General features: G+C 40.5%; 1 protein-coding gene across 1 annotated transcript in view; it reads right to left on the bottom strand.

Annotated features, from left to right (window-relative positions):
• cpamd8 (C3 and PZP like alpha-2-macroglobulin domain containing 8) overlaps positions 1 to 16927 on the bottom strand; it is a 57160-nt gene that overhangs the window by 7668 nt on the left and 32565 nt on the right. The window contains exons 29-39 of the mRNA XM_059341975.1: positions 15324 to 15480; positions 14814 to 14888; positions 11749 to 11914; positions 10576 to 10662; positions 10320 to 10456; positions 9056 to 9211; positions 8196 to 8258; positions 5448 to 5710; positions 4744 to 4831; positions 325 to 399; positions 1 to 106 (exon numbers count right to left, since the gene is read on the bottom strand). Of these exons, the coding sequence (XP_059197958.1) occupies positions 1 to 106; positions 325 to 399; positions 4744 to 4831; positions 5448 to 5710; positions 8196 to 8258; positions 9056 to 9211; positions 10320 to 10456; positions 10576 to 10662; positions 11749 to 11914; positions 14814 to 14888; positions 15324 to 15480 (1373 nt within the window). The remainder of the gene's footprint in view (positions 107 to 324; positions 400 to 4743; positions 4832 to 5447; positions 5711 to 8195; positions 8259 to 9055; positions 9212 to 10319; positions 10457 to 10575; positions 10663 to 11748; positions 11915 to 14813; positions 14889 to 15323; positions 15481 to 16927) is intronic.

A 16927-nucleotide genomic window follows, 5' to 3' on the forward strand; every position in this document is an offset into this window, starting at 1 on the left:
CTGGTTCGTAGTAGTCATAGATCTTGACCGGAACAGGCGCTGTCTTGCCCACAATGTATTCCCTGACAGCTTGAAAGGCGACACACGTCATACACTGGCTAGGGATCTGAGAAGGAGTGACAAACACGGAAAAAATACTTACAAAACATCCAAAAACACATAGAAATGTAGAGTAATGCAAATATGCGGGCAAATACACTTTTGCACACAAATACAAACAGTTCTTCTGATGAGTAGCTCTCTCCCCATCCACCATCTGCACAAATACTGAGGTCTTTGACATGAGCCCTGATGGACACCACGTAGAATTTGGATTAAACTCACCTCATCAAAGTAGAATAACACTTTTCTCCCATTTAGCTCATATCTCTTCAGACCCACACGCTTGTCCATCAGCAGCTGTTGAGTAACACATGAGAAAATCAGACTTAGTTTTGCAGAAAGTAGAAAAATTGTAGAAACCCAGTTCATCATCGAGCGCAACAGTCGTGACATATGCTACCTCACGACCGCTGCGCTCTTCCAATGAACGGCGCCTGGCTCTACCCCCCGTTGGTCCAAGACAATCCAGACTCTTTGCACTTCTTGTTCCCCGCTGGTGGAACACACTACCAGTTCCTACTAGAGCAGGGGCGTCCCTCTCTACCTTTAAAAAACTCCTGAAGACCCAGCTCTTCAGAGAGCATCTTCTCTCCTAGACCACACGATAGTTCTACTCCTCAAAGAATTGTCACTAGCACTTATTGATGCACTAATAGCTCTTATTGCAGTATACCTTGATTGTTTGCTTTTATTCTTCCTGTAAGTCGCTTTGGATAAAAGCATCTGCTAAATGACTAAATGTAAATGTAAATGTGAATGTCATCTACGAAGACCTCCATTGCCCTCCTGCACTGCAGCCTCAGATCGCGAGCCTCCTCAGCCTCTCAGCCAGTCCAGGGCCTTCTCCACTGCTGCCCATTATACTAGCACTCTCTCAGACATTCTCCCTCACTCCCTTCTTTCAAATCTGTGATCCATTAGTGCCCCCCTTTGTCCTTTCACTGTTGTAGTTGTTTTTATACCATTATTGCTTTTTTACTGTTTCCTTTACTGTATTTATTACCATGTAAAGTGGCTTTGAATACCTTTAAAAGTGCTATAAAAATAAATGTTTTATTATTATTTATTAATATTAGAAAAACATGTCACAACTGGAGACAAGTAAATCTGTGCAGACCCAGAGGTAAATATTTCTTTAACTTGATTTAGTCCTGGAATTTGTCCAAATATTTTATAGGGTATTTTTACATGTCACACTCGTCAACCCTCCCCAATTTTCCTATTTACCGTATTTACAAGTAGTTTACCCATCTCTCTCTCACTGTCATCCCATTTAAATATTTTCCTGTAATTATGAACATATTTTTAACCTTTCTAAAATAAAAAGTTGGGTCCTTTCAGTGAACGGTGGGAGCCAGCTACCGCCTGAGAGATTTTTTTTTTATGTATTATTTTATTAATTAAGACAAGACAGTAATAGGATGATCCTATATAGAACTGCTATATCTGATCCATTAACATTAAAAGCCAAGCACGGTTCAAACGTGCGCGCGTGTGTGTGAAGCACTATAGTGGGAATTTTTTTTTTTTTTATTCTTCTGTGATCCCTCTCATTAGATTCTATAATTTTCCTGAAACCATTTGAACAGTTTCAAATGCCAGTTTCAAAAGTCAACATTAGTTCATAAAAGTTAAAAGTGAACCAATTATATCTTTCTCTCATGCATTATATCTATCGGGGTGAAGTCCCCGCTATGGCTGATGCAATACAAAAAAAATACTTTAGACAGTAACTGATTAATAGTACAAAAGGCACATTCATGGACAAATATGGATGGAAATCTGATTCTCACATTTTTGGACAACTAGTAGTCATGGACATGGACATGGACATAATAGTAATCAGTACCACATTGGACTGGACAGCTCCATCTCATGCTAACCAGAGTTTATTAGTCACTGAGATTAAACAAGACATATTATACTTATTTTCAAGTTCCATACTTAGTCTGGGTTGCTACTTAAACATGTTTACATGCTTTAATGTTACATACTGTATGTCTGAATATACCTGTATCTACCCTCTCGTTACTATCCGTTTTACTGCCTGTCTCTTTAAGCCCTACACCTGAAAAAGCCCAGTCTGCCCTGATTGGTCAATGCTTGCAGGTCTTCTGCATCTGAGTTCTCAGAGTGTCTGTAATGTCACTGCAACTGTAATGGCACTCCCTACCTAACTGAGACATAAAAACCCTTAACCTAACTTTCTGACGGCTTGTTTAAAAGGCGTAGCTTCAGAAAATTGAGGGTTTTGATACTTGACAGTATTTATATAGTGTCTAGACCTGCTGTATAATCACAAAAAAGACTGTTCACTTACAGTTGTATGTATTGAAGCAAATTTGAACATTTGAATCAGGAAAGTGATTCCTCATTTACACCTCAAGTTCAGTGCTCTCACCAGCCGACTGTCAGAGTCCACATGGGCTGAATTTGAATGTATTCTGCGGGCCACAACTGGAATGCAAACCATATGCACTCTACCATGACATGATTGCAGGTGGAAAATGTACAGGTTACCAATCATGGTCTAGGCTAGGACTTTATCCCCTGTAATCAACAAAGGATCATATCTTTCCTCTGGGATAGCCCGATCACTGTTTTATCCTAAAGGAGTTTCCAGTATTTTGTGAACCATGTGCATTAATGTAAAGTTGGGCCAGACATGCAGGTATGACCATATCTAGTGAGTATAAGTGTATGAATGAGTAATGGGGAAGCTGTTTATGGCAAAGTTGAGTGTGCGTATGGAGAGCCAGCAGAGTAATTCCCCCCTTGGGGTGGGGGGATTTTTCATTCTGTCAAAGGTGGCAGCCTTTGGACAGCAGGGGTTTATGAGGTGCTCAGCCTGAGCTGGCGCCACAGAAAGACACACACACACTACACAATTGGTCTCTCTGTTTACAAAAGCATTGTTTGTCTATCTAGCAACTTAACATTGCCAATGAACTCCCATAGCTCAAATGTTATATCCACAGTGTGTTCTGGGTCGTTAAACAAAACTCATTATATTGGGTGATAAGAGGCCATGGCTGTGGTAGCTCCCAGTCAGTCACCGGACTAATCATTCATGACTACAGCTTTCATGAAAGCAACTAGACATGACTGTAGAAGCCAAGCTTGCCACCATAAATTGAGGAATGTAAGTGGCAGTCGGGCAGGCAGCAGTAAAACTCCAAGGGAGGCCAGCAGGGGTGTAAACTGAGCTTGTTAGCCACTACAACTTAGGTCAGCCTCGACTGACACACTCAGGGGTATATGTGTGTATGTTTGTGTGTGTGTTTAACATCTCCCCAGGTAGCCAGAGAGGTGGCTCTTTTAGAAGTGGAAGCCTGCAGACTAAGGGCCCTATAACTGTCTAGTAATGAGGGACAGGCTTCTGATGGGTGACTGGGGAGCTGACCTGGATCCAGCCCTTAAATTAATCATCGCTTTCTCTCGCTCTCCATCAGTAGAGCCATTCTTCAAATCAACCATCCATCTTACGTCTGTTACTCCTTTAGCCCAGTTTATAACAGCATATCTTCCCTTTGTCCTTTGTAAACTATACAAGGTTTGTCTAAGTCTGTACATCACAAGGTGTGTATGTGTGTGTGTGTGTGTGTGTGTGTGTTGGGCCTTGTAGTCACAGAGGCCCGATGACCTCTGACCCTGAGACACTGTAATACCGGGAAAAAAACACCATAAAAAGAACCCTCGCCTTAATGATTTTCACCTTTCTTAACAAACATGGAGACAAACTGTTGTTCTGTCCCAACTTTTTTTTACAATAATAGAGATTATGACTCTGTTTACATGCAGAAAATATTTCACATCCCTTATTCCAATAAAAAAAACAATTACATGCAGCTGCGTATGATTTTTTCAAAGTGTTCCACTGGTAGCGGCTAACATAGCCCCCTAGCCCCCCTAGCCCATAGCCCCCCTCTATTACCTTAAACCACCTTCCTGAAAATGTCAGCATTGTGATATTTGTGCATATCCCAAAATAATTTTGATACCCATGTCTTTCATAAATTGCAAGAAAAGGTGTGTTTCTCCATTTGAATAGAATTGTGGGTGTTCCTTTTGGGCATGCATCTCTACTTCAGCTTTGCAAACTATTAACTAGTTTGTGTACAACGCACAGAGCTGACCGTAAACAGGCAAGAGGCTTTGTTTCACAAACTGGAGTAAAAACTCCAATTGATCCAAATAATTCTTCTAAAACCAGAAAAATACTAGGATATGCCATGTCTTAATAGGAACATTTAATAATACTAGTGAAGTATTAGTGTGCATGTGACATAATCTATGGGGAATATTTACACAACACTCCATATCCAAAGTATGTGAGGGTTTGTTTATGCAGGTACACTAAGGCATGCATCCTGTGTGTGTGTGTGTGTGTGTGTGTGTGTGTTAATGCGTACACGCAAGTCTGGGGTTTGCTAAGACTTAAGAATTCCATGACATACTGCTTTTTCATCAAATGGCCTCCAGATGTGGACGCATCTGTCTCTCTTTCCACCTGCCTTTCAGTTTGGGCACTAACCTGCCTACTTTCCCTGGCTAACCACTTGGTGTCTATGGCTCTGTGTGTGTTCAGGATCTTTTAACCTTTGGCGAAGTGTGTGCATGTGTATTGACGCCAATACTTACCCTCTCAAGACTTTCAACATCTGCTCTGAAACCGGAAATCATGGGAACTTCTATTACGGCCATGTTGGACGATCCTGAATGGAGCCACCTACACAGAGAGTTGGGGTCAGGTTAATAACGGAGAGTTGTTGGAAGCAGAACTGTGCATATGTGCAAGGCAACATGATCTCACAGAAATCCGTGAAATAGCCACGGATTTCGCTTAACTCAAAATCCGTGGAATAGCCACGGAATCGCTCAAATTTCCGTGAAACTGACACGGATTTCGCTACAATGCAAGTTAATGACAGTCATATCCCGTGGCTATTCCAACATACAAAGTGATTATGTACATTCACTGAGTGAATATTTAGAAAATAAAACATAAATTTCTCGCTAGAAATGTGATCAAAATCCATTTTTATGCAAAAACTAAGTCAAAATATTGATTTTTCACTAAAAATGAGAGAACTGTCCACCATGTTTTTTGTTCTGACCGCTGGGACCTTGAAAGTCACGTGACTTGGAACAAACCAATAGCCACGGGATATGACTGTCATTAACTTGCATTGTAGCGAAATCCGTGTCAGTTTCACGGAAATTTGACCGATTCCGTGGCTATTCCACGGATTTTGAGTTAAGCGAAATCCGTGGCTATTTCACGGATTTCTGTGAGACCAGGTTGGTGCAAGGCCACCTTCTGAACTGGTATACGTGTGTTCTACCTGGCACAGACTTCTAAGGAGATATGAAAGTCCATTTTGTCCTGGTGGGCTGCTGGGTCGTCGTCATCGATGGGTGCCCGCCGCTTCCGGTTCAGCTCGGAGCGGTTGTCAGCACGGCTCCGGGAGCGTGAGGAAGGATGGCGGGAAGACGAGGATGAGGAGGGGGGCTGCAGGTGTCGCTCCTGAAAAGGCTCTTTCAGGTCCACCTTGAGCTGGAAGGCTGGCTTGGATACTGGGTCGGGCAGGTTGTAAGACACATCAATCTACAGAGAGCAGAGGCAGTGCAGTATTTAACCCATAAGAACCCACGGTGACACCGGTGTCACAAACTAAACAAATAAATGTTCTAGTGATGTTCATGTATGTTTTCTCAAGTACATAAGTGTGTTTTTCAGTGTTTGACAGCTACAGTAGCTTGTTGAGAAGCTGTCAAATGTCAAAAGGCAGTGTTATTTTATATTTATTTATTATTGATTTATTATTACTTATTATTGTTACTTAAAACAAATCTGAAATGGAATTTGTTGTCTAACAGCACTATTAATGTCACATCTTTTATATATGTTGTGGAGATGCAAAGAAAAAGGCAAAAGGTGTCGAGTTTATTTATTCAAAAATAAGAAATATCATAAACATAAATTCCATAAACGCCCAATGTAACGTATATGTCACATCACAGAGCTTTGAAATTTAGGGGTAGTATTTAAAAAAAACAAAAAACCATCATAAATGTGTTCTATGTGGTATATCCTCCATAATGTTCCTTTAAAGATAACTGGGTCTGGGTTCTTATGGGTTAAGAAGGATACCCATGAAATGTATCCTTTAAATGCTCTGATAGAGCAGCCTGACTGGATTGAAATCCCTGTATTGTAAAGGTACTTTAGCCGCTATTATAGTCCACTATCTTGGTCCAAACAACTATTTGATGAATTGCAATTTTGTATGTTGAGTCATAGGTCCACACAGGATGAAGACTATTGGTTTTTCTTGACTTTTCCTTCAGCACCACCAGTGGGTTGACAGTTTTGGCTTTAAGTGATTTCTTTATTTAACCTTTATTGACCAGACAAGTCATTAAGAACAAATTCTTATTTACAATGGCTGCCTCAACAGCTCTTGATGAATTGCCATGAAATTTGGTAAAAACATTCATGGTGCCCAGAGGTGCCCTAATTATAGCCTCACAGAGCTGCTATAAAGTTTATATTCCCCCTCGTGATTTGGATATTCTAGTACACAGATATACAGATAATATTCTCCAGCTTTTTATTTGTAAAAATTATTTAAACAAAATGCTGTTTTCAGACTCGTATATGGATATTTCCTGTTGAATTAATTATTTTTATGTTTTTGAACTGACAAAATAAGACATTTAAAGACATTGCCTGGGAAACTTAGATGGACATTTTTCATCATTTTCTGACATTTTATAGTCAAAACAATTGTTCAAGAACATAATGTTTTATTCATAATCAATTGGTTATAATAAATAATCAATAGAATAACAATATATTGCAGATTGATAGCATGCCATAATGTCTGCTATCAAAGCAGGTTTTCTACAGTGAGACAGCTAATTGTAAATAAAAAAAAATAAAAAATGATTGTATAAAGAAAAAAAATTAACAACTGTTGGCATCATCCACTGGAAACAATCTACTAGGCGTTCAAATATTTAAGACCTCCGGCCTTGAAAAGACCAGGAAGTCAAGAAAAAAAAAACCTTAGGCAGCACTTTAAAGCATAAACCACAAATTATATTCACTGGACACAAGACATGCTTTGAGTAGACGACTATTTCAGCCTGAGGACAACTCACCGCTTTGACGCTCTTATTAATTTCACAGAAGAATATTTTTCCCAGAACTGTACACATTCTGAATAAATCATCGTCTGATTTGAGACCTTTGCAAAGCTACTAAATAAAAATCCTGAGGCACAGGACACATACTCATCACATACAATATGTCTACACACACACAGACACACACACACACACACACACACACACACACAGGCAGGTCTCTTTGATTGCCCCGCTCTTGTATTTCATTAGAGCCCAGGTGCTGCTGGCCTGAGGGGCTGTCAGAGAGCTGTGTTGACGCACAGAAAGGTGTGGACGGAGGGAAAGTAGCGAGGGAGAGAGGTGTGAAGAAAGAAATATTGTGTGTGAAAAACCTGCTTAGGGAGAAGATGTTTCAGGTAGTGCACAGCAGAGCACAACATCCGCCGCTGTAGCCGGCTCTGCCTCTCTCAAATTAAGTCGTATCTCACATTCGGGTTCCCGAAAGAATTGTAAACATGTTTGATTACTCGTGCTTTTTCATTTATGTCTTGTTTGGTTTTAAAGCAGACAAATGTTTAAACGTGGGTGATAAGAAGAGAGGAAAGACAGAAAATCATCCCACAGAAAGGAGGAATGCCTGCTTCTGTTTATGAAAGAGGTTTTTGTTCGTCTGTGACAAGGTAGGATGTAAACAGCTTCCTCTCCAGGGGACGGCAGGAATCAACAGCAATGATCAACACATTCCGGAACAACTGGCTAAACTCTAACAGATTACTCCAATTTAAAGGGAGGAATTTGGGCATTATGGGACATCAGCAACTCACTCTCATGTAGCGGCAGATTCTTGCTGTGAGCCAGTGAAGTGGGCATTTCATTACAGTTCAGTCCAGTTTTGGACAATGTTCAAGACTGCAAATGTGTCTGTTTGTGTGAGCTTGTGTGTGTGAATACTACAATACCTGCATGAGACAGCAGCCCTCTCCTTTAGCACTGACGAAAAGGCCTGTGGGGATACTGGGGATCTGAAAAAAAAGAGAGAGACAGAAGAAAGTAGAGAAACAAAGAGAGTCAGAGGGGGCAGGGAAAGGTGAATGAGTCATTTATCAAGTGAATGAATGCTGTAGGCTGCTGCACCGCCACTAGTGGTTCCCTGGCTACTAACCAGCAGGCTTTAATTGCCCCCAATTAAGCTGACACCACTAATCACAGCAGAGGAACATGCCCGGCAGAGAGAACGTACTGCACTCTCACCTGAACCGCTCAGTCTGAGGGAGCACTTTTACACACACACACACACACACACACACAGCAGCACACACGCTGACCTGAAGCCGCGGTGCCCTGGCCAAGGTTGTGCGTGCCCACACTGTCAAGTTTGTAATGCATGGGCAAACAGGCCAATAAAACACAGTTATAAAATCAACAGACCAACAAGGTGCTTCTGGGAAATCCAGTCCAGTTAAGCCTGGTTTGGTTTGGCAGCGTGAAAAAGTCCTGGCTACTAAACAGCCGGACATAGAAACAGAGATTAATGTTTAATGCCAGAGTGTGGCTCTGGTACATCATTAATCACTATAATAAAGAGGGAACAGTTTCTACATTGCTTTAAACCACAAGGGTTTCTCTGAAGGGAAATTCAGCCTCTGAAGTGCTGGCAATTATTAGTGGAGTTGACGACTAATGCTGATAAAGTACTGTCAAACAATCTAAAGGCAGCTGCGGAGCAAATCGATTGTCATGCCTCATCTGCACACAAAAACAGCATGCTCGCCTTAAAGACATAATTTATATTATTCACTGTTTCCATGGATGTGGTTACCTTGGCACTCTGGAGGAGTTTCTGGTTGTCCCTGTTGAGTTCAAAGGTCTCCTGGAAGTCGAGGTTGGTGGAGGCCAGTGAGATTGTGAGGTTGACCCCTCCTACGTAGGACAGGATGGCATACTCCGAGAGAGCCTGCAGAGCTACACACGTATCCTGCACAGGGGTTTTAAAAAAAAAACAGTTTTACACTTGAGAGTTTTGGGATCAATTTCATGAACAGGAAAGCAATCCAGGAAATATACAAGAAAATATAAAGCTAGGAAAAAAATGTTAAAAAGCCTTTAATGTTTAATGTCGAGACTAAATCATCAAAAAAAGCGAACATGTTTTGACAACTCAACTCATATTATTTTTTAAACTTCATGGAAGGGTGTAGTACCGACCAAGGAAGAACCAACCAAAATCAGTAGCGGATCCCACTCACAGCGCACTGAATGAATAATTTTGCACTTTTGTTAATCACTAAATAGGGCATTTCTGCTGCATTCATGTGGTGTCGCAATTATCGGAAAAAGGAGTTCCCCTCTGGGAGTATTCAGGTGAATCACCCCTCAAGTTGGAACATAACTCAGAAAGTCTTTGTTGTTATATGGACAGTGTAAACAGTGATCAGCGTCTTGTTTAAACACACAATAAAATACAATCCATCTTCTTTGTAGCGTCCATGTTGTTTCATTTTATGACTATGAACACATCAAAGTTGTAAGGATGACTTCGATGGGGAAATGGGACCATCTGAGGAGCATGTGAATGCACCATCGGCCTTGGTGGAGTTCTGTGAGTGCCATTCTCACTAATTTTATTTTTAAACGGAGGAAAACTACACATAAAAATCACAGATCTTGTAATGGAAAGAATTACTTTCAATTTAAGAACACAAAAAGAGGTATTTATTGAAAATTGGCAAAAATGGATTACATATGTCTCTACCATAAAACCGGATTTCAGGTAATCTCAGATTGGACGATCAGAATACTTTCATTTCTTTGTACCTTTCCCCTTTTTATTTTATTTTATTTATTCATTTATTTTTGGGTGTTTTACAATCCCCTTTTGTACACTTTTACTTTTCTCTTTGATATTTTCTGTATTTGTCTTTATGTCTTCATGTTGATTGTTTGTTTGTTCATTTCAAAAACCGATAAAAAGTAAATTACAAAAAAAAAAAAAAAAATCACAGATCCATCTTAATAGATCTTGCAATGATGCTGCTAAAAGTGGCTGAACCATAAGACAAGAGAAGCCAAAGAAACAGGATTACCTGTGTGGACGAGAAACCACCTAAAGCATTCCTCTGCTGGGAGAGCCATTTGACCACAGGCAGGGCTGAAGCAACATCTCCTAGTAGGGTGTAGGTCAGAAGACCATAGGCCGTCATCTCCACCTCTGCTGATACCACTGGGAAGAAACGAGAAGGATAGGTACAAAGAGAATGACAGGATGACAGGTTCAGCAAATACTAATCACACTGACAGTCCTCTCTCCTCCAGTATTTCCAATAGGTATGAAATGTATACCTGACTGAGAGAGGCCATCACTGAAGCCCATGAAAGTGTCCTCATCTGTCATAGTGCTGCCAGTCAGACTCCAGTGGGTGAGTCCATCTGCAAAGACAAACCAAGTGAGATAAAGACAGAGAGAGCGCAGGGAGGGCATCCTGTATCATATGACTCATTGTATCAATATCCTAATTGTCTGAATCTTTCAGCAACTATGCAACCGAGCCCTGCGCCTTAATTGTACTTGGGGAATAAAATGATGGCGATCAAGAAAGAACATTTTTGTGTTCCAATAAACTCTGTCAAATCTGCCAAAACCTGCAGAAATGTTCAGTCAGAGGAAGAGAAGGAAATGGCCGGAGGAAACAAACGGTCAGATAAGAAAAAGGGGGAAAGGGAGGAGTGGATTGAGCTACTGCTGAGCTTTACAGCAGCTTCTTTCACAGTCGTTTCTGTCCCATATCTTGTGCCTCGGCCTCAGGGCAGGAAACTCACTGTAAATCTCTAATGGTTCAGTGCTGTTGCAAGGATGCAAAGAAATAAGCCATATATTTCTACATTTCAATATATGTACACTACTGGTCAAAAGTTTTAGAACACACCAACTTTTCCCGAATTTAATTGAAAATTATGCAGTTTAATGTCTCAGTGTACTCTGAAATGAATGCACATTTGCAACATTTAAAATTCTTCATTGAGCATGATAGTGTTTTGAAAGTAAAACAAAGATTCAAAATCACATTTTATGTTGGACTAAAGGACTAAAAAAAGACACAAAATGACCAAAAAAAGACACAAAATGACTTACAAAGACATGAAAAGAATTAAAAAATGGACAAAATAGCCCGAGACTCCATAGAGTTGTTGTTAACCCATTTCTTGTTCCCTGAAAAAGGCCTAGTTGTATAATTCTGAAATGTACATTATTTTCCAGTTTTAGTTAACCTTACCTTTTTTTATTTACCTCTGGCAGTTCACCACTTACCTTTGTACCCTTTCAAGCTGTTCATTTGACTTGAACTGCTTGAATTTCAATAAAAAACTGGAAAAATTGGGGTGTTCTAAAACTTTTGACCAGTAGTGTATATGTTGTGAACATCTGGTCGTTGCTTGTCATCTGTTGTGCAGGTTACTGGGCTCTGGATGAATGAACCTCCAGTGACTTCCTGACTGTGATGAGTGTGGCAGTACCTTGTGTGATGGCCATGTGGTTGAGGCGGCGCAGGGCCAGCGGGGCGTAAGGGCTGCGCAGCAGAGCCAAGGCGTATGCGGACAGGGCCGTGGTGTACGGGTCATCTGCAGAGTAGGTGTTGCTCTCCAGGAAATCCTTGGCTTTGGCAACTGCCACCTTCTCTTCCTGGATCAGAGAGGACGGTGCACAAGACAAACATGAACATGGGTCAATAGCTTACAAGACATGGCAGAGGTAGACGTTTTCATGGTGGGATTTTTGGTTGAATTTAGAGTTAGTAGTGGCATATTTTCAAGCAAACATGCACGCCGGGAGACATTTATGCATGTTTCTTTTCCAACTGGTGATAAACTGCAGTTTAAAGCTGTAGATGTTTCAGTTTAATATTGTTTTCTAAGTGTGTGTTTACATATTATATATTGTTTTATAAATTTAGATATATGTTACTCATATTAATATTCATTCAAACATCATTTGCAGTATTACTTTTATTGCTTTTCTACAACCAAGATTTTTTTTTAAAAATGGGATGAAAAATGTAATCTAGTCATTTTTGACAGTTTAAACTTTAACCCTTTGCTAAATTTGGTCATGTGCGCATTTGTGAAAGTAGATAGAAGCAGTAGATAGACATTAAACTATTTTGACTTATTTAGCTAGCTTACTAATTGAACTGTATATTGATTATTTTTTGCTACTGTTTAAGCATTAATTTTTAGTTTTACTGTTTAGACTTCTATACTCACTTCCAAACTTGTTATTCATTTTTTGCTACACCACAGTATTTTCATGTATCCTTACCTAATTTCCCCAGGGATCATCAGATGTACCTCTTACACGGCATGAATTTGGCATACTTTTCACACAAACACAAAAACAAACTCATCGTTATCATCATTATCTCCCCGTTCAACTGTTCAGAGGCTGCCCTGGCCAAACTCACAACCGCCTCCTCTACTCAGTTGCAGTTATTGAATAAACATTCATTTTGTCCATTAAAAAGTTGAGAGTTGACTTTCATCTCATGCAGATGTGAACTTTCCTCTCATCCTTGAGATGATAGGCCTCCAGAGCCACTCACTGTAATTGCAGCAGTCATCTTTTAATTAAGTGAAATTGGAGGGGGGTTGAAGGTTCTCCTTTGATGTGAAGGATACCTTTTCAGTTTTTATCAGTTATAAAAGGACAGACTCTCAGAAGAAGCCCTTTGGGATAGATAGCAGAGGAAAGGGGGGGAGACAGATGGATGGAGGGAAGCCAACAGGAGGAAATGTTAAATAAAGAGTCAACTATGCGGACAAATGGAGAACAAAGACAAAAACAATCAGACGTTTAGAGGCTTTTATATTGCCAGATTACGCAACACTGAGCAGGGTTTCACCAGAATGATGTTGTTACTCTTCCTTTTCCCATGTCTTTTAGTGATTGAACGGCATTGTTGGCTATTAGAGAGAGAGTAAGAAAAACCAAGCCAAAAGTAGAGAGAGAAAAGTAGGCCAACACGGGAAAAAGTCAGAAAGTAGACAGGGAGGAATGCAACCGAGGTGTCTTTCACCGAACTTAATTGTCTCTGCACGTCTGCCTAAATCTTTTGATGTAGTCCAAAACGTGATTAGATATTAGATTAGCAGCACTGGGGCATAACAAATATGAGAAGGCTGACTGCCAGCACATCCATCTTCACAACTATCAGGAATGCAGCGATACGTCCACACACGACCTGCACTGAGATTCACAGCCGGCTGGTAGGACGGGCTACAAGAGTAAAAGGTTCAAGTGGGATAGGTTGATTAAAAGACTTGCTCCTCTTAACCCGCTGACATCTTGAATCAATCTTTACACCACTGCATCCATGTGCCAATTATAAGACAATGGGCCGCTGGGCACAGAAATGAAAAAGGTCCCACCACCTCTCCTGCACAGGAGCAACACACATAGACTTCATAGCTGTTTAGCTTCTTTTTCTTCTTGTTTTCTGCTGTTTGATAATCATTCTGCATTGCAGGTTTTGTGGTTTTATGTATATTTTTGGGTGAATCTCTGTGTGGTTGTTTTGTACCACTTTAAAATTGTTTAGGTCTTTTTGTATTTATGTTTGTCTATGGTTGTTTTGCCTCTTTTTCTAGTCATTTTGTCTCTTTGTAGTTGTTGTGTGTCTTTTTGTAGTTGTTTTGCATCCCTTTTCGCTGTAGCCATTTTATGTCTCTTTATAGTTTCTTTGTCTCTCTTTGTAGTCACTTTTGTGTTTTTTTTCAGTTGTTTTGTGTCTCTTTGTAGTCATTTTTTTGTCTCTTTGTAGTCATTTTGTGTGTCTTTGTAGTTGTTTTACATCTTTTTTAGTCACTTTGTGTCTCTTTGTAGTTGTTGTGTGTCTCATTGTAGTTGTTTTGCATCCCTTTTAGTCATTTTGTGTCTTCTTGTAGTCACTTTTTCTCTCTTTGTAATTATTTTGGTCTCTTTGTGGTCATTTTGAGTCTCCTTCGGGCTTGACTGTGTCTCTCTTTACTGACATTTAGTAGGTGAAACTTTGGGCCCCTGGGCCTTTGCCCAGCAGGCCATCTCAGTAATCCATTCATGACATTCTGTAGGTGACAAATCAGGAACATTTGAACTGTTTTACTGGGCTTGTTAATGTACTGTCACATTAACCCTTTATCGGGCGAAGAACTATATTTTGTAACTTCAGGTAATATTTAGAGAAAAAAAGTTTACTAGATTAAAGTGGCAAATCCACAAGAAAAAAAGTCACAGATTTAGGAGAAAAAAGCAACTTTTTTCTCCCAGATTCACCACTTTAAATCTCATAAATCTGCGCATTTTTTTCTCGTAGATTTGCCACTTTAATCTCGTAAACTTTTTTCTTAAAATATTACCCCCCTCCTCCGGGTCTATATGTTTCTTTTACACATTCTGGCAGTATGTAATATCCTCCAATATTCTCTAGGGTTGAAATTTGGAATTTGCAAGTATTTCAATGAGTGCCCTATTAAGGGTTAAACACTGAGCAGTGCAGAGAAAAAGAGACACAGACTGCAGTGAAATAATTTTTTGTTTGGTTGCTTACCTCCGTGGTTATCCCGGTCTCCAAAAGAGCTGCTACCACATAAGCTGTAAGTGAGATCTTTCCATGGATCCCTCCCTGTGGAGAAAAGCATACATTAGCTCTTAGGTCATCTCAATGCATAGAAATTTCTATCTCGTAAAATTCATCGATGTTTGAAGAATATTTACAACAATGTTTTTTCCATTTATTCCTGTAAATACTTGGGTAGCTATATGGTTGGCATTAAATTTGAAAATGCCACTGTTATGTCTCTGCTTTTAACCTCGCTCCCATTAACCCATTGAGGCCTAAAACGCCTGTAAAACCTCTGGCCGATTTTAAAATCAGCCCCTAAAACCTGAAGTTTTTCTGGAAATTCAACAGAAGTGTCAACGCTTCTACTAAATAATAGATTTTTCAGCCTCTGTAGCAGATAGAAATGAAATTCAAAAAGTATTTGAGAGCTTATACAAACACTACAAAACGACATATCTGCTTTCCAGGCTTCAATGGGTTAAGACAAAGGCCTACCTGCAAGTCTTTGTTGAGGATGCGCCCCATGGCAGGGAAGGAGCCATCATCTCGCTGGTGTTTGATGAGCCAGGACTTGGCTGCACGAAGCTCCTCTGGGTCAATGAAGATGAAACCCCTAGACTGAGCAAAGGACTTCAGCACAAATGCTGTCAACCTAGATGAAGAAGAAGAGATGGAGGTGGAGGGGTGAGACAGATAAAGATGGGTGAGGGGAATGAGATTTATCTAAGACCCTTTGAAACGTGCTGACAAATCCCCAGAAAACAAATCAAGTGTTTGACTGCAATCACTTTTTCAACAGAGTGAGAACTTTTCCAACCAGTCACACTCTTTCAATCTGTCAACAGGGGAGAAGGGGGGTTGACAGAGAAGACTGTAGATGGCGGGATGTTTTTGTCAAAGATAGATGGAGAAAGGACTGGTATGTATAGACAGATCTGAGGAAATGGAAAAAAGAAAGGAAGTGAGGAGGGGAGCAGATGGGTGCGGCGTGGTTTGATCACCACTACAGGATGCGGCAGCTGTGCTCTTGAGTATGTGAAATCTCACAGAGGCCAATCAAGTATCTTTGTGCATGTATGTTGGAGTTTCCCCCAAAAGCATTCCTGCAACTTATACAAACACAGATCCCAGGGACGAAGGTTGTGAATCTGGCTGGCCTGGGAGTGCAACTGGAAGTTTATGAGCCGTGGTTTTAGTGGGCCATGGTGGAGAAGAACCAGGGGAACCACGAAGAAAGGCCAAGGTCAGCCCTGGGGGACACGGCTGAGCTAATAAACACACACTCATCCATAAACAACAGACCTCCCGGTAGTGGTCGAAAGCTGCAGTCTTTGGCCAACGACTCCTCAGTCACAGCAAGACATTCCATTACAGCACCCCTGACCACAAATGACTTATAGGATGAGGCAAGCTGCTTACCATAAAAAGAAAGAAACACAAGATGGAAATGTAGAAATAAACAAACAGGTTGTGCTCTAGTTTCTAGTAGTGCTCACAGCTCATAAGTGAGAGCACAATCCAAGAAAGAGCACCAGGGGAGATGAGTAGGAAAAAAGAACTTTGCTCTCATAAAGCGAAACACTAAATCTTCCCTGGCTGGAACCTGGATGTTATTCGTCCCCGGAGACAAAACTAGGGATAAAGCCACAAGCCTGTTGGATTTTTTATAATGTTAAGTAATATTGTGTCACTGGCTTTAAATGCCGGGCTCCAGGGAAGGGTACTGGAAAGTGTAAATATGATTTAGTTTGTGGTAGGAAGGAAGTACTTGAAATGTTCACTTCCATCACTCGGCCCTTGGCTGGACTCACGCTTTCCTGATTCTTCCTTATTCTTTCTCCTGTTTTCTAACTTCCAAACTCGCTCTCTGAGCTACTTTTATCCAGTTTCGTACTTCAAAGGGTAGATATAAACGTCAATAGACGACAACACATAAGTGTGATTCATGATAAGGTTGACAGGCTGAAAAGGGGAATGTTATGAGCTGGACTTGGAGAAAGAGTCCCAGACTCCTGTTTAAGTGTTTTTGCCTTCAACACTTGAGAAGTTCCCAGTGTGTTGTTCTGGAAAGCATCCAGAGGTCTTTCACTAAGATTAAC

The sequence above is a fragment of the Centropristis striata genome, chromosome 9 (assembly GCF_030273125.1).
Source record: "Centropristis striata isolate RG_2023a ecotype Rhode Island chromosome 9, C.striata_1.0, whole genome shotgun sequence".
In the NCBI taxonomy this organism is placed as follows: Eukaryota; Metazoa; Chordata; class Actinopteri; order Perciformes; family Serranidae; genus Centropristis; species Centropristis striata.